The following is an 18,739-nucleotide window of genomic DNA, read 5'->3' on the forward strand; positions in this document are numbered from 1 at the left end:
CCCTTTTTTTTATTATCAAGAAGCAAAGACGAAAAGGAAAAAAAAGAAACAGGGCAGTGTTCGGTGGCTAAATCATCTGTCCCCACCAATGTCAAAACGAAATCTACGCCCTTGGTACACCAATATATAAGTCGCACTCCAATGTATGCTCGAGTCACACTGTATCTTATTTCATACACGCCCCGAGGTGAAGTTGAGAGAAAGCTGTGAGAGTGACAGTCCTACAGTTTGATGCGAACCAAGGATGGCGACGAGTGCGGACCCAAAGATAGTTATAATAGGATGTGGAGTATCGGGTATAGCAGCGGCTCACCGGCTTGTCAAAGCTGGATATGATCATGTGCGGATACTTGAGGCGACTGGAAGAAGCGGGGGACGAATAAAAACAGCAACTCTGGGTAAGTTTATATGTATTTTCTGTTTTAGTCAGTTTCGCCTTTACACTGTCAGAAAATCAGAAACCAACTAAATTAAACCCTTAGTAAGAACAACATTAATTTCTAAGTGTGAGCATCTTTATTGCAGACAATCTAGGAGGATAAGCGATCCAGCATGTTCTTGTCTCTTTTAATCACCTGCTGCTGTCAGCATCTTCTGTTGTACTTATTCTCAGTTTCAGTGCTTGGACTGTTGTGCAGCTTTCTGATGTTTTCCGAATGGTGAAACAACACAAAAATGATGTCAGTGCATACAGACAGCTCACATTAAAGTTTTTACAGGACACTATGCAGTACCGTGAAAAACGAAGTGCATCTTAGCAACCAGGTGCTGTGAAAGTCTGGATGAACCTCACCACAAAAAAAAGGGTTTTGGCAGTCTGCTGTAGGCGTGTGACCCGGGCACCTTGCAGTCGTTGAGTCGATCTCTGTATGCCAACGTATTCTAAAGTCAAATGTGAGTGTCTGTCTGACAAGCTAAAGCTTGGTCCAAAGTAGGTCAGACAACAGGATCGTGATCCCAAGCACTAAAGCAGAATAGCTGAAAAAGAAAAGAATTGAGGTGCTGCAATGTCTCAGTCAAATTTCAGGCCTCAACACGATTGAATGTGGGACCTTAACAGAGCTGTGCTTTAATGAATGCCCACCAACCTCAATAAACTGAAGCAACATTGTAAAGAAGAGTTGGCCAAAGTTCCTCTACAAAGACGTGAGAGACTACTAAAGTCATGCAGTAAAGAATAACTTATAGTTATTGCTGCTATAGGTGGTTCTTCCAGCTGTTGACTCTTGGGGTGTGTTTAGTTTTTCTCAGAATTACAAAGAGTTCTGTGAAACCAGATCTACCAGTACAATGGCCTCCCATTGTACTAGTAGATCAGGTTTCAAGATACATATGCTGTCAATTTAATTTTTGGTCTGTTTACTGTCATTGTGCAAGTAAATGTACACAAAGACTTGTTTTTCTTTGACAGGTAACACTATTACAGAGATTGGTGCGTCTTACATCCATGGCCCATCTGAGGAGAACCCATTGTTTTGTCTGGCTCGTGACTATGACCTCCTGCCTCCAGAAGCACTCACTCCAAAGAACCAGGCCGTAGACGTGGATGAACATCCTCCCTTGGTCCCCAACTGGTTCAGCAGTTCAGGTGACCAGACATAGTAACACAAGTGTACTTCAGCACATCATATCATTGTGTATATTAATAGCGTGCTTGGTAAGCTGTGATTGTTATTACAACTTTAAATTCTGTCCCAAAGGTCAGAGGCTGAGTGCAGAAAGCATGGAACCAGCTGAGGAGCTGTTTCGTGAGATTTTGGATAACACTTCACAATTTCAAAATCTCAAAAACACATCCTGGAAGAGTGTAGGACATTTCATGCGAACAAAGGTACATTGTTTTGAATTATGCTTGTTGCTGATGATATAAAAAGCTGTAAAAAAAAAAATCTGTTTTGTTGAAATTTGGCATTTTGTGCAGGCGCAGAACCAAGCAGCAGGAAGGTGGAAAGATGAGGATGAAACCACTAGGCAGCTGCTTCTCTCTGCCTTCAGTACTATGCTGAAGTTTGAGTGCTGTGGAAGTGCCACTCATAGCATGGATGACATAGACCTGGCAGGGGTTTCTATGCATAAGAGCCTACGTGGCGTGGACTGCACGCTTCCAAGGTTTGTGCATCATTGTATGCATAAAGGGTGTTAACATAAATGCCATTCATTTACTTGTCATTTGCTCAACTGTAGCAATTTAAGTTTATGCCTTCACCACCAAGTGCTGTCAAAGAGTAAAGCTGCATTGATTAATACTGAGTAATTAAAGTGGCAGTGATTTAGATCCTTAGTCCTTTAGATTGTTTCTTTTATTATTGGTTATTGGTTGGGCGATCGTGGCTCAAGAGTTGGGGCTTCACCTTGTAATCGGAAGGTTGCCGGTTCGATCCCCGGCTTGGACAGTCTCGGTTGTTGTTTCCTTGGGCAAGACACTTCACCCGTTGCCTACTGGTGGTGGACAGAGGGCCCGGTGGCACCAGTGTCCGGCAGCCTCGCCTCTGTCAGTGCGCCCCAGGGTGGCTGTGGCTACAATGTAGCTTGCTGTCACCAGTGTGTGAATGTGTGCGTGAATGGGTGGATGACTGGATGTGTAAAGCGCTATAAAAATACAGGCCATTTACCATTTAATCCTCTGATCAGCCTGTGTGAGAACCTTCTGTGGTTTTTATTATAGCAATTAGCTAATTATTATTTATTCATTTATTGTCTAGTTTTACAAGAACAAAGCTAATTTATCCACAATAAAGACTAAGACAATGAAATACAGGCACCTTGATGTCTGTAAGTACGTACTAAATAAATAGAAGATGCTCTTGACTGCTCCAGTTTCACCCAGTTAATCTTTATAATTTGTTATTTATTCACTACAGATTATATTTAAAGTAGCCAGACAGGATCCATGGACATGTCCTTGAGCTAACTCTTAGACATATTTGGCACTCTGCCATATCAAAGGTCATGGGCCTGATTTCCATTCGCTGCACCGTAATTCATATAGAGAATCACTTACCACGACTAAGTCTTGAAAGACTTTGAAATAACCAGGAGCACATGCTGAAACAACTTTAACGTTGTATAATATTCTTGTTGTTTTTCTCTGAGTTCACAAACGAGACCTTTTTGAGAGGACGTAACTCTGACTGTGGATAGTATAAAAATTTTATAACACAAGAAAGAAGGCACTCATATATTCTCTCTCTCTCTCTCTCGCTATGTATATTTTAACATACGTGTAAAGTGATAGATTTCAAGCATTTTTTATTTTAATTTTGATGATTATGACTTAGGCCACGCAAAATCAGAAATCCAATATCTTAAATTATTAGACTGTGTGATTAGGTTTCACTTTAGGTGTTTGGAATAAAAAATAATATATATGCAGGTCACACTTTTGAATTAAATTATCATTTTTTTATGCTATTCTATTCTCTAATGCTCTAATCCAGACCTTCCCAAAGTGTGGGGCCCGCCCCCTAGGGGCGGCGCAGAGCCATTGCATGGGGGGCGCGGTATGAAAGGGGGGAAAAAACAAAATGCTTGGACACTGCTAGCACAGGCAGGAGATGAAGCATAGCTGAATATGTTTCTAAACCAACTTCATTCTAAGCCAAAGACTAGAAAATATGATGAAGCATATCTTCCCTTTGGCTTCACCTGCACAAGTGCCAAGGTAGGTCTCCCCTGCAGAATTGGTTTTCCCTGCGTTGGGAGCAGCGCTGGGCTGTTCAAATCAAGGACAAACAGTATCCCACATTCTTGATTTTTAGTTCACAAACACTTCTTTTAATGACTAACTACTCCTGACATGTTGGAGATGTTAGCTCTTTATACAGTAAAGTTACAGTGGGATACAAATAATATCAGGCTGATCCTGCCACGATTTGTTCCCGGTTCAAATCACGGACAAACAGTATCCCACAGCTGTTTATGTTTTTGAACCCCTTTTGCACAGAGAGGCATTTTTTGAAAAATGTATTGATAGTAATGTTGAATATTATTACACAGGAAAAAAAACAACTACATGTAAAATAATTACACCGTGACGCTTCTACCTTCTTAAATGGAGGGACAGTAGCTGCATGTGTATGTAAGCCTGTAAAAACTGAAGATAGTCAGATTAACAGTAACAGTATTTCGTCTCTATCCGCCATTCTGTAATTCAGCTCATGTAAATAATAACGTGGCGCACAGCGTGACGTGAAAAAAGGCACATAACTTTGAAGTTGCATGAGGAACTCTGCATTCCTCCACAGGTAAACGCAAAAAAGGAGTTTTAAAAAATCTCCGTTTTTGGTGATTGGAAACGCCGTTTACGTGTGGACGAAACAGCTGCGTTTTCAAAAATACCCGTGTAGGTGTGACCATAAGGTAAAAGAGTTAGTAGTTTATTTTATTACTACCTGTCATTTTTAATTGTTTACTAAACGTTTGAGGTGTGAAATAAACCGCAATTGAGCAAAATAAGTGTGTGTGTGTGTGTGCGCAAACATTTTTCTTGTAAAACAAAGGGGGGCCTAGCAAAAAAAGGGTTTGGGAACCACTGCTCTAATCTAATGAACCTCAATAGTAAGCAGTGAGTCAAGTTTTGCACACTTCATGGACACTCATCATCACTTTGTTATTGTCAACAGCTATGATTATTACATCAAATATAAAATACCAATGTACTACAGATGCTGCATTGTGGTCATCTTAATGTATCTTATCTTGCAGAGGATTTGAGCGCCTAATTGAGAACTTGATGTCTGAACTCCCCTCTGACTTGGTGACCTACAATTGCCCTGTGAGCTGTGTCCACTGGAGCAACACAGAGTGTGGCTTAAGTCCTGTGACGGTTGAGTGTGAGAATGGCGAGAGGATTGCTGCTGATCACGTTATTGTCACTGTGCCTTTAGGTAAACTTCTTTTCATATACTTCATCCTGTTTTTCGTATCTCTGCATGAAATTGATTAATTGTAAATTACGTGTTACGACCAATGTCAGAGCTTAATCTTAATGGCGGGGTTTTGGTAGTGTCACTTTAACAATGGAATACAGACCAAGTTAGATTTAACCCTCTGCTGCAGTTTATGCAATTTTTAATACGTTTTCTTTTTGTCAGGATATCTGAAGAAGCACCACTCCACTCTGTTCTACCCTCCTCTCCCGGCCCACAAGCTGAAGTCGATCGAGACGCTAGGATTTGGAACATGTGACAAAATATTTGTGGAGTTTGAATCGCCGTGGTGGGATGCTGATTGTGAAATCATCTACCTCGTGTGGGAAGACGAGGTTTGTAATGCAGCAGCCAGAATAGTTTCATATGTACCGAACCTGTCTTAATAACAGGTTGACAGATATTTTTAAACTTTCTTACACAATTTTAAAGATATGAGCCTTTTTCTTTGTTTTTATGTATATGATGCAATAAAATATCTCAGAAATGTTGCCTAGTAAGGGTAAAACAATAGAGACATTGTGTGAACTTGTGTTTTAGAGCCAGAGATCAGAGAGGACATAAACCCTTTTGTGTTTTCAGGAGACTGTGTCAGACCAAGTGTCAGATGTGAGTGAATCCTGGATAAGGAAGTTGGTGACATTCACTGTGCATAAACCTTCTGAAACGTAAGTGACATGTTAATCTGAGGAACCATTAATGATTTTTCCCTCCTATAAAGTTTCCTTTGCAATTCAAACCAGCATTCAGACTTCTCTTGTTGATTAACACAAACTCTCAGGGGTAGCCATGTTCTCTGTGGCTGGATTTGTGGCCATGAGGCAGAGTATATGGAGACACTTCCTGAGGAGGAAGTGAGAGAGTCAATCACAGAGCTCGTCCGTACATTCACAGGTAAGTTTTATGTCTGATCTAACCCTTATAGCTCTTTCCTCTATAACATAATTAAAGATAAAAAATAAATATCAAAGAGACTAATAATTAAAATGAAAGGTTGTTATACCTAAGAAAACTTCTCTGTATGCACAAGCATCACAACAGTTCAATTTTTCGTTAGCAATCTATAAAACATCTCATTGTTATAGGAATAAAACAAGTTCAGGTAATACAGAGTATATATGCAGATATAATGGCATTAAATCGAGCAGCAAACGTGTATGACTATTACCTAAATATCTTTGTCTTACAGCAATAAGACTGAGTTTGTGGTTGAAACTGCTAATATGGTGTTTGCACAAATTGTATTTATATTTTAAAAAGCTGATAGTCATCACACTCTTACTTATATATAACATATTAGTATTGGGAAAATAGTTCAGTATAGATTTATGAAACCAGGTCAGATTTCAGAGTTTATCCTCTGATGTTGACATGCCCAAAACAGGCCACTGTGCAGATGACAATTGATTGTAGAAAACTATGCAGCTATTTTCCTCGATTGAAACCTTCTAGTGCAGAAATGTACATGTTAGACCGACTATTGAATAGGTATTGAATGGGCACCATTAAGGTAGAAGCTACCTGGTTTGTGCCCGAGAAAACACACAAATCGCCTGGACACTACGTCAGGAAGGGCACCCATAATAATCTGTCAAATCAAATATACAGAGCTGCCTAATGTGGTAACATGTTTTGGAAAGGGGAGCATCTAAAAGTAGCTTGAGGCTTTTCTGCAAGAAATATTCTTCTCAGATAACTGATCCATAATTGATCCAGCTGCTGCTTTTTAATAAACCAGAATGTTTGGGGTGTCACAACCCGGCTCAAAGGACGTGACAAGCAAGTGGGAGACCACACACAGGCTTTTAAAGGCTGTAAGATATGTTTAATGAAATAAGGTAAAGAAACTTAAACACAAGTTAAATAATACAACAGCCATAACTGAAGAACAAAATGAACATAATGAGTGACAGACAAAGAGAGACAGCCATGGTTCAGTCAAGGTGTCTTTATATACTGGGACTGGCCTGCTCAGGTGTGCTGCATCTATAACTGGGTCAGCTCCGCTTACCTGCAAGAAACAGGCAACAAGAAAACAAGAACACAAGGCCACCCCACTGGCTGTCACAGGGGGCATATTGGAGGGGCAGGCTGTATAAGGCACTGCCTGCTGAAATGAGCTAGCAAATAGTTACTGATATACAGTATTCAAGTCCTAGAAAGCTGTCATACATAGAGGGAAGGCTTTAATAGGTAGTAAAAGTAATTTATTTATATCAGTTTTTTTATATATATTTTCTGAAGTGGTTGAGCCTTGGTTATTTCATATTTGTCTGTAGGAAACGGTACGATCACACCAAAGAGAATCCTGTGTTCCCGGTGGTTCACTGATCCCTGGACATACGGTTCCTACTGTCATCCAGCCATAGGCTGTACAGCCAAGGACCTGAAGAACATGATGGAACCTCTGCCTTCACAGGAAACTCTGTCACAGGTACAGAACGTCTTGAGCCACCGCTAATATTTTGCTTCCAAGGAGCCACACTTTCATGTCATTTTTCTAAAGTGGTCTTGAGTAAGAATTCTCCAGGCTTTTTTGAATGTCTTTAAAAATGTTCAGTCCAGTCCTTGTACCTGACCATTTTCAGAGGAGTGTTTTGTCCGTTAAAATCCATTTTAAATGGCATCCTTTAGCGCTTTGTTACTAGCAGCCTGTTGGAAAAAATGCATCATTTGTTCACATTTGTTTATTCAATCTATAAAAAATGCCAGTGATAACACAGTTCAATTCAATTCAATTTTATTTATATAGCGCCAAATCACAACACAGTTTGATAAGAATTGCTAGTAGAAAACGTGACATATCTTGGCATGGTGTGCAGCAGATGAACTATTAGTAAATCAAGTGAGTCATATTGCCCAGGGAAGTACTGACTTCTGTTACTTTATAGTTAGACAGAAAGTGACATAATATAACCTTGAAAAATGTTTCTCACTTTTACTGCTTGTGTGTTTCAGCCCCTGCAGGTGTTGTTTGCTGGAGAGGCAACCCATCCTTGCTTTTACTCCACCGTCCATGGAGCAATTATCACTGGGTGGAGAGAAGCAGGTAGACTCATCACTCACTACTGGGATTCTGTTAGCCCATGAATTCCCCGTAATATAAGAAATTTAAAGATAAAGACTTTTCTTTTAGCTTTTTTTTCTTTTCTTCTAAAAAACAATCAGATAAGTCTTTTATCTTTTCTGACTGCTCTTTAGTCAGATAAGATAAAAGACAAATCTTATCTGTGTCTTATCTGGTGACACTGAGTAATCATAGTGGTGGTCTGTTGGCACTAAAAACCACAGTGCTGAATATGGGGGAAAAAGAGGGCTTTTGGCATAGTTATGTTGTAATCTGGAGTTCCACTCCTTATCTGGGTTTAAAGGTTGACACATTACATTATACATTAGTCATTGCTAACATGTTGCCAAGGGAACTTTTACTGGTGGGGTTGTTGGTAATATTAATGCAAGTAAAATGATGTTTTTGTTGTGATTTTAAAAATAAGAGTATGCATAAACTGAATCAATGCCAACAATTTAAAAAAAATCAAAGAATAAGAGCACTGAACAATTTTAGTGTATTATGAACAAATAAGACACAGTTGTGCACGGTCAACCCTGGCATACCATAAAAACAACAGGTAGATCACACGTGACTTAATCGCTACAGGCAAGCAATAGTTGGGCAGGTGCTTGGATAAAATTTGATAAGCAAAGCAGGTACAATAGAACAAATACAAATGGCAGGCAAAGTAGCAGGAAGTTATTGAAAAGTGGGTCAGTGTGGCGTGGTGTTAGTGATACAACCCTTAGTGAGTGTGACTAAGGAAGGAATTGATTAAAAATGGGAAAACTTGCAGGTATGGATGAAGTAAGCTAGATAAAAAGTACACCAAATATGTAATAGCTTTATTTTCCATAGAGGAAATATCCATACATAAATGCATTTCCTGGACATTGCAACTATTTCGCAATGATTAATAAGCACAAATCAAAGTCTAGTTCAAATCATCTGTTTTAAACCACAATCAGGACACATGCTATGTAGTTGCTTGTGTGTTTTTTGTCTTTCTATAGAATAAAAATACCACAAATATAATGTGTGATTCAGATGCAGAATAGTTCATTTCCTCAATAGGGAGAACACCAAATCATCGAAACATTACATTACACACGATAAATAATGATATATTTGCATTTTCTAAAGGACCGCTGTCCTCCTAATATTTAGAATTATGTAATGATTTTGTTTCAGTTTATGCAAACATAATTTATTAGAGTCCCTATAATAAAACTTTAGTAAATGACAGGAGATGCACTTTGCTTTACTTGTCACAAGTGGACAAAAGGGCTCTATCCAGGTTTGTGATTGTGTTTTGAATTAATAAATAAAATCAAACATGGACACATTGTAGTGTGTTTACTGTGTTTATTTATGCAAGTAAATTAATGTCTACTTTTTTCTCCCCCTGTGTTCACCTTATGAGGTCACCAAATACTCTTGTCTTTATTGTTTTATGCATATAGAGAGCTGGAACTTTCTCACTTGCACCTCCGCAAAGGTGTTTTTCTTTTCTGTACTAGAAGCACCAAGGTTAATCATAAACCAGGATTATGGTAATGGTAAATGGCCTGCATTTGTATAGCGCTTTTTTAGTCCTTACGGACCCCAAAGCGCTTTACACTACATTCAGTCATTCACCCATTCACACACTGGCGATGGCAAGCTGCATTGTAGCCACAGCTGCCCTGGGGAGCACTGACAGAGGCGAGGCTGCCGGACACAGGCGCCACCGGGCCCTCTGACCACCACCAGTAGGCAAACATGGGGTTAGTATCTTGCCCAAGGATATTTGGCATGCAGCCAGGAGGCAGCCTGGGATCGAACCACCGACCTTCTCATTAGTGGCTGATCTGCTCTGCCACCTGAGCTACAGCCATCCCATGGGGGAACTGTGGGCCTCAAGGGCTGGTGTCCTGCAGGTTTTAGATATCACCCTGGGTCAACACACCTGAGTCAAATGATTACCAGGATCCAGGTGCATTCTAGGGCACCCAGGCGATTCAGGCTTTCTGTCATCTGAAATGAAAATGTTAGTATGTTATATAGATCAAAATACCAGCTAACTGTAAGAACCTTGATGTCAGTCCTCTGTTTGAAAATACATTGTCTGTTCTCTTGTCTATTCTCTAGTATTAAACTTCAATATTACTGAAGTTTAATACTGAAAAACTGCAGTAAGGATACAACTTTAATTATTAACTGACAAGTGAAGTCTTTGTTTGTTTGTTTTTTCAAAGTCACCAAATAAAATATTCAATGTGTAATGAAGTGTATTTTATTTAAGAAAGCCACTAAAGACAAATAAAGTAGCTCTCTATGAATATATAAGGTGATGTCATGTGAACAGCTTTAGGGAGGCATGCAAACCTTTCTTCTGTCAGCTCATCTGTCTCTATGCAGCAAAGCTTTTTTTGATGGAGTGACCACTCCTTACAAACACTTTGCATCTTCAACTGTGCCATCCAGCTCCTGTTTCTTGTTCTTGCCACTGCTTCCAAACCATACATCAGGGATGGGGGAACTGTGGGCCTCAAGGGCTGGTGTCCTGCAGGTTTTAGATATCACCCTGGGTCAACACACCTGAGTCAAATGATTAATTCATTACCAGGCCTCTGGAGAACTTCAAGACATGTTGGATGTGTGTTGGATTAAGGACACATCAAAAAAACCTGCAAGACACCAGCCCTTGAGGCCTAGAGTTCCCCCACCCCTGCCATACATCATAGCAAATCTTATTACCACCTTGTAAATCTTTCCTTTCACTCTTGCTGCTGTCTTCCAGCCACTCCACACTTCCTGCACTCTCTTTTCACGTCTCTTTCACGTCTCTTGTGCATCGTCTGATGCTGATGCTGGTTGACCCTAAGCATTTATTCACATGCACCTTTTGGCTTATTTCCAAAGCAAAAGAAAAGAAGTCAAAACCCAGCTGTTTATATGCAAGTGAGCGCCCATTGCCGTATCCCATCCTATCAAGTTTCAACCTGGGTATCTCAAAATTATGAATTACTAACTGAAACTTATGAGGGGAAAAAAGAGAGAGAAAATAACTTGACATTTTAAGTTATTAAGTTAAAATTTTGAAATAACCTGAAATTTTGGCTTATTGATAATATATTATAATATAAACATATTTTCAATGTATTTTATTTATAATGGCGAGAATAACTTTCCATGTAGTCAAGCTTTCTAGGGAAAATCGGAAAATGGACTTTATTCTGAAAATCTTGACCGGAAGAATTTTTGTTCGCAGCGGGTCTTTTTTTTTTTTTTTTAGCTCCACAGAGGAAGGACACAGCTGCGGTTCACCGTTGTTGCTAGACATGGGTAGACACAGGGACGCGAAAGTTGTGATCATAGGATGTGGGATAGCTGGTATAGCAGCAGCACAGAAACTGGTGAAAGCTGGTTTTCATCAAGTGCGGATACTGGAGGCGACAGGAAGAAGCGGAGGACGAATAAAAACTGGAAGGATCGGTGAGTAACGTGCACTTAGGGCTTTTTCAGTCAATCTGCAGTTTTTAAAATTCTGGTTCCCGCAAATTACAAACACACATTTCATTTTCTTGTCATGATGACAAGCAGCAGTGTAAAGTTTTTTTTTATTTCCTCGCACTACACGTTCATGTTGGATGTACTGGATGACCTAAAGTAAAATCGCAGCATACATATGCATGCCAGGGATATGATAGAAGGACTTTGGATACTACTTTATAACACCTTATAGCACAACTGTAAAATGAGCTGAAGTCTGGCAGAAACTTACACATTGTATAACTGTAATGTATAGCTCTTCCGAGCGTCATAAAGTGGTGTGTGGCAAAGGTTTTGCGGACCCATATGCAGGATTCGTAAGAGAGGAAAGCGAAGTAAAGAAAGAAGCCTTACTGCTGTAAACTGTTCAAAATACAAGATGCAAATAATGTGTAGCAGAAGGTGAAAACGCGAAACACACACTGAGCACACAACTATAAGGGGGGTGGCGACAAAAAACAATGGAAAACATTGCCAAAGTATTCCACTCACGATATGATATTATTGCGATTGTTAACATTTTGCAATATGCTGCTACCATTCTGCAACTGACTGGATCAAGTTGGTAATGACATTCAATATGTTTTTGATTATACAGTAACTAAGAGTGATAAATTACTGAGAGCCACATGTAACAGAAATTAATATTTAACTGTTACATTTGAGTTCAGTAACCTTTCTGTTCTATAGGAATATAACTAGATTACAACCAACTGGCAGCCGGTTGAGTCCCCTCGATTTGTGCTAACTGACAAAGCCTCATTCAAACCGATTGAAACATGGCAGGAGTTTGTCTACATTTATAAATTAGACAGCTATTATTTTAAACCTTCAACAATCTCTCCTAGAGGGATTGGACTCAATCCAAGTCAGACTATAACTGTTTGCAGAAAGGTTGCCTTCTATAAAGTGAGATTATTCATAGCATCCCCAGAGTATTTTAGTTTATCGATACTATGCTGTATCAACTTCCCCAAAAAAGTAATCCCGTTACTTTACTGATTACTTATTTTCAAAAGTAATTAATTACTTAGTTACTTAGTTACTTGTTAAAAACATGATTTACAACCTGAATAGGTGATAAAGCGATAGATCTTTCAGCCCAATTCTACTTTTTCTACATAATCCATCATACAAAATGTAATCAAATGGAAAAGTCTCTTTTTAAAACTTGTTTTGTTAGTTTTAATCTTTTAACTTTATGCATGAAGCAAAATTTTAATTATATGCACCATTCTCTGACTGGAAGAAATTAGTTTAACATTCAAACCTATTTTCTGCACATTCCAGCACATAATACATATATATATATATATATATATATATATATATATATATATATATATATATATATATATATATAATTATTATTATTATTATTATTATTATTATTATTATTATTATTTTGTGTTTACACTCACTCTTTCAGATGCAAGTAAAACACAGTAGAAAATAAATAAAGTCAAAGACTAGCGGTCCTGTTGCTCTATTTTCACCTGTAAAGCAGGAGTAGAGTAGGCGGATGTTTACCTTGGTGCAGGTGTGCCGCAGCGGTCAGTGGAAGGATACCGCAGTTTCTCTGTGAGTTTCTCATTACGTCGTAGCTACTCGGTGTTTGCTTGGAAGTTTAGGGGGTTTTTTTCGCTGTAAAAAGAAGTTTTCTTCCCACGCACAGCGGACACTAATGTTTTTGTCACTTTTTACGGAATCAAACTCAAAATAAGGTCAGTACTTCCACGCTTTAAACGCTGCACGCTCATACTCTCTCCCGCACTCCATATATTATCCATTGTTGATCTGCACACAGCTGTTGTCAGGAACATCACACTGGCTTACCTCACTGTCATGAGACATTCTCGCAAGAAAATCACGGTTTTAGTAACGCAGTAACGCAGCGTTCCTACGGGAAAGTAACGGTAATCTAATTACCGTTTTTGCAATAGTAATCCTCGTTACTTGAAAAAAGTAATCGGATTACAGTAACGCGTTACAAGTAACGCGTTACTGCCCATCTCTGCCAAAAAGTGATTGCAGGAATTTTAACTTTTTTAGAAATGACTTGTTGGTAATAAATGCGCAAATAAATGATATCAAGTCATTTTGAGCCAGAAAGAATATTCCTAGGTAGAAGCTGCAATGATTTTTTTTGGCAAACTGTTATATTTGCTATATTTCTCTGAGTAATAACTCTCATTTACCATAAAAATTAGTTTTTCAGGAGCAAGAGGGAAGCAGAAATTGTAAAATTAACATCACTGTTATATAATAGCTGTCAAATTTATAAAAGCAGATGAACTGCTGCCATGTTTCCATCACTTTGAATACATATTTTCAGGGACAGAAAAGAACTAGATATTTTATATATGTAGGTACAATAGGTAGAGGTAGGTAGGTAAAGTAAAGTAAAATAGGTAAAGGTAGAATAATGAAGATATTTGGAAAAACAGGCCATTTCTTTGATCTATCTATCTGTCTGTCTATCTGTCTATCTATCTATCTATCTATCTATCTATCTAAAGGGAAAAAACACAGAAACATTGGAAACCGCTCTTTGGCTGACGATCACTTTTTGGCACAATACCAGCAAATAATAGAGCACCAAACACACACAGAGATTTAACAAAAGGAGGCAGGACTTCAAGGACAAAATTAAGAAACTATAACTTCAGCGCAAAAACCTAAAACATAATTAAAAGAACAAAACACTTAACTAAGAACACTGGGTCAGAGACTCGGGATCATGACACCAAGGTCTGTAAATGATACTACTGTGTTAACTAATCTCACTATTGTTGTCTCTTAGGACAAAATTCATTCAACAATATACAACATGGTGTAGAAGAAACTAGACACATTTAAAAAATAGAAATACAATTAAAACCTGTTCCTATGTAACAGTATATTTGATCATGTGGTTAATAAAACAGTAGGCTGATTGGTTGTCCAGCCAAACCTTGCCTATACCCTATACCCTTGCCAGGCAGCTCTAATACAACAACAGCATGGCAAGAGTATACAGTATATAATCCGATTATTAAAAGTTGTTTCCTTCTCTGCTTCTGGACTAAATCTTTTTACCTGTAGGTGATAAAATTGTCGAGATAGGAGCAAACTGGATCCATGGGCCGTGTGAGGAGAACCCGGTGTTTTGTCTGGCCCGTCAGTATGGGCTTTTGGATCCAGAGGCCCTCAAGCCGGAGAACCAGGCCTTGGATGTCGGAGGCCATCTTCCTTGGGTTCCTAGATTCTTCAGCAGTTCAGGTTAAAGGATGTTTTTATAAAGTGTATTTGTTTGTTTGATTTTTTTTTTTAGATTAGTAATGTTTTGATTAGTCTTACACCTAACCTAATTACTGGGTCTGGGAAGTTCCATCAACCAAATGCAAAGTATTTATGCAATTAGACAAGGAAAAGGCAGAGGCTGTAAATCATCATTGTTTGCATGCTGGTGCTGTGTGAACGATGTGGCCAACAACCACTGAGCTCTGCCATCAAGAGGTGATATAGTTAAAGAGTCAAAAAGTCCATGAGGAGTAAAGAATTCCCTTCATTTTATGGGGATGACTTCATGGAGCAAATGGATTTTAAATTGATTTAAAAGGTTCAGAGCATACTAAATCTGTCTTGGTCATCTTTATTGAATGGGAAGATAAAGTGTGAAACCAGCCTTCAAGAAGAGCTCTGAACTGGAGGAGAGGTTAAAAAAATGTAGAGAAGTCTAGATTTTCCTGACCAGTGTTCTTGTGTAACATCTGCAGGTCGGGAGCTGAACGCTGAGGACATCTTACCTGCTCAGAAATTGTTTTTGGAGCTGATAAATGAAAGTTCCGATTTTCAGAGTCAAAGAGGAGAACCCTGGCCCAGTGTGGGAGATTTCTTACGGGCACAGGTAAATTTCTGGTTTCAGGTAAATCATTTGTCGCCATTAGTGGCATCTAGATTCTCACATGAATTGTGGGTGTTTTTCTTTGCTTGTTATCTGGTGTAGGTGCAACAGCACGCAGCAGAGAAATGGAAAGATGTTGATGAAGCCACCAGATCTCTGCGACTCTGTGTGATCAGTAACATGTTGAAGGTCGAGTGCTGTGTCAATGGGACTCACAGCATGGATGAGGTCAGCATGGGGGCCTTTGGCCTATACAAGACTCTACCTGGACTGGACTGTACATTCCCAGGGTTCGTACTCCTGACTCTGCATTTACACTGTGCAAAAACAAGCATTTATTTTGTTTGGGCAAACAAGGAAATACTCCTTACTAGTATAAATACTAGTCTTAATTATTGTCTTAGTAGATTAGTCAGCCTGTTAATTAATACAATTTTTAATTTAATTCAGTAAATTGTTGCAGCACATATGACTTAAAAGTTATGTCCTTTGTTTGTACAGTGGCTATGAAGGTCTAACCCAGAACTTGATAGCAGAGCTCCCCGCTGGTTTAGTGACCTACAATAAGCCTGTGCGCTGTGTCAACTGGAACAGCGCAAAGAGCGCAGAGCCTGTGATGATTGAGTGTGATGATGGCCAAAAGCTCGTTGCTGATCACGTTATAGTCACCGTGCCACTCGGTAAGTTTCACATGCATAAAATGCTGATTTATACCTCAGTGTATGAAGGTTTTATTAGTTAATAAATGCTCCCTTATTCACATAGGGTCACTGTGACGGGGCGGGGCCTGCGGTGCCGTGCAGAGGAGGCGGACGCACCTGCACGGCATCCGCAATCATGCCCCGCCGATATAAATATTGTACTGGGTCCTGTGGTGGTGGTTGTTGTGATAATGTTGAGCGGGCAGCGGGAGAGCTGCAGCTCTGTGATTGTGGACAGCAACCGTCAAAGCATTAATAAAAAGTATCAAAATGCCACTGGGTCTGCCGTGGTCGTTTACAGTCACAAAAACAAGTACTTCCACATTGAGGCTCAGTGAATTTAAAGTTGTTGTCTTTTTGTCAGGATACTTGAAGAAGCACCACTCGACCTTGTTCCATCCTCCTCTCCCTCTGCACAAGCTGCTCTCCTTCCAGAGGCTGGGTTTTGGGACAAACAATAAAATATTTGTGGAGTTTGATTCACCGTGGTGGGATGCTGACTGTGAGGTCATCTTCTTCGTGTGGGATGATGAGGTGAGATTTCATAAAGGCATACTCAGCCACCTAAATAAAGATACTGTGCATGCTGTGTTTGATCTTATGATTTAAACAGGAGTACATCAGCTCATATCTCTGTTTCAAAATGTTTGTAGGTTTATGCTGGTTGTTAGATTCTTTGCTAACGCTTGAATGTCTGTTTAATCCCTTTTCATACTTCAGGATGCTGTGGTGGACCAGGTGCCAGATGTGCTAACATCCTGGATAAAGAAGTTGTTTGGCTTCACTGTACTCAAACCCACTGAAAGGTCAACTGCTCACAAAATGCTAACGCTTGCCCAGCATTTTAGATTTGCACTGAGTGGTAAAAACATGCCAATTCGTACATTAACAGTGCAGTTCTGTGTGTGGTTTAATCTTCAGGTACGGCCACCTTCTCTGTGGCTGGATTTCTGGACATGAGTCAGAGTACATGGAAACACTGTCTGAACAGCAGGTCACAGATACCATCACACAGCTTATTCGCAGGTTTACAGGTGAGTCCAGACAGATCATAAGTAGTGGGAAATGCCAGATATTCCAGTGTCATTAGTTACACAAGGACTTACAAAAGTCATTTTAGAAAGATATGTTTTGGGTTTTTTTTTTGCATGTTTAGGGAACCCCATCGTCACTCCAAGGAGAATCCTGCGCTCCCAGTGGTTTCACGATCCGTGGACGTGTGGATCCTACAGTAATCTTGGAAAAGGCTGTTCAGAGCAGGACCTGGACAACTTGATGGAGCCCCTTCCACCAAAAGGATTAAAATCACAAGTAGCTACATATTATGTTCACACTCAAACCACCAGAAACATCATCAAAGGTCTAACACTTCTTTCTAATTTGCCTCTTTCAGCCCCTGCAGGTGTTGTTCGCTGGAGAGGCAACTCATCACTGCTACTTCTCAACCGTCCATGGAGCTGTTCTCACCGGGTGGAGAGAAGCTGATAGACTTATCTCGCACTACTCACTCATTACTCCTTCTGAGTTTCCAAAGTCAAAGTTTTAAAAAATTGCTCTTTGCCACTAAAAAGCTCAAATTTACTATAATATAAAAATGTACTTCACTTTTGATGTGTTACATTATTTTCAAACAATGAAAATCAGAGTGAATATGAAGGCTTGCTGCTGACTTGAGGATGTTTAATGGGCCTCACTGGTACTTTCAACCAGTACAGGCAACCCACACAATGTGTAGAATAATGATGTGTTGACATGAATAATGGTTGTTAATACTGACTACTGACTAGGACTGACAATAACGGACTAAACTTTCCTTTTGCAAACTCCAATTGTTGCGTTTGGACTGATTTTAATTAACTATGAATAAACTGTATTTTCTAGTGGATCGGCTTTTTGTGAATGTAATTTTTAGGAACTAAGCACATCTTCTGACATGATGCATTTTAAGGCAAATATTACGAGGTCCTTCACCTCAAAAATGCTAGAACAGCTTTAAAATATAACTTTTTAGCTGTTTTTTAAGCAAGCTCACAGAGTACACAGATCTCAGGCACAGAGGAGAGTTTGGGGCCTCAGGGATCTGCTGAGGATGTATGGATTTAAAGGTTCACTGAGGTAGGCTGGGGCTTGTCCATGTAGAGCTCTAGAGCAGCAGTAATGCATCTTCACCTGCTGTTAATTTGTAAAGTATAATATACTTTAACTTTTTATTTAAGATTTTCTGCCTTTAGAATCATCAAAGTCCTTCAAAGTTTGTTGATTGTAATATAGGGGTTCAACGGGGTGAAAATGTATCACCTCTTTGCAATCTTTTTAAATGATTTTGAGTATACAATGAATAGGTGTTATAATGACTGAGAAATGAGTGATGATGATGCTGAGATCTGTGTAAGACTTATTGTTCTTATGTATGCAGATGACACTGTAGTATTGTCAGACTCAGAGACAAAGCTATAGAAGCCTGTATACCTGTTCTGACCCGTCTCCCCGATGTGATGTTTGTGTAATTTCGCTGTAGGCAACTGCAAGTGGCAAATAAAGGCTTCATCATAAGAAGAAGAAGACTTTAAATGCAGTAGAAAGATATTGTGTTGACTGGAAACTAAGTGTAAATTCTAATAAAAGTAAAGTTTTTGCA

At 39.3% G+C, this 18,739-nt stretch overlaps 2 protein-coding genes across 2 annotated transcripts; both read left to right on the plus strand.

Moving 5' to 3' along the window:
* Positions 1-232: 232 nt before the first annotated feature.
* Positions 233-8,018, plus strand: LOC148099926 (peroxisomal N(1)-acetyl-spermine/spermidine oxidase-like). Its single transcript, XM_087849714.1, has 10 exons — positions 233-398; positions 1,412-1,588; positions 1,701-1,831; positions 1,922-2,109; positions 4,705-4,886; positions 5,094-5,263; positions 5,511-5,596; positions 5,710-5,822; positions 7,208-7,362; positions 7,887-8,018. Exons 1-10 carry the CDS (start codon positions 245-247, stop codon positions 8,016-8,018), a joined length of 1,488 nt encoding a protein of 495 aa, XP_087705840.1. The 5' UTR covers positions 233-244.
* A 3,252-nt stretch (positions 8,019-11,270) lies between these two features.
* Positions 11,271-18,737, plus strand: LOC102793381 (peroxisomal N(1)-acetyl-spermine/spermidine oxidase-like). Its single transcript, XM_006800693.2, has 10 exons — positions 11,271-11,457; positions 14,599-14,775; positions 15,273-15,403; positions 15,503-15,690; positions 15,902-16,080; positions 16,466-16,635; positions 16,822-16,907; positions 17,023-17,135; positions 17,258-17,412; positions 17,495-18,737. The coding sequence occupies exons 1-10, from the start codon at positions 11,304-11,306 to the stop codon at positions 17,645-17,647; spliced, it is 1,506 nt and encodes a 501-aa protein (XP_006800756.2). The 5' UTR covers positions 11,271-11,303; the 3' UTR covers positions 17,648-18,737.
* The last annotated feature ends 2 nt before the right edge of the window (positions 18,738-18,739 follow it).

The sequence above is a fragment of the Neolamprologus brichardi genome, chromosome 13, assembly GCF_056152115.1.
Source record: "Neolamprologus brichardi isolate AB-2024 chromosome 13, ASM5615211v1, whole genome shotgun sequence".
Classification (NCBI taxonomy): domain Eukaryota; kingdom Metazoa; phylum Chordata; class Actinopteri; order Cichliformes; family Cichlidae; genus Neolamprologus; species Neolamprologus brichardi.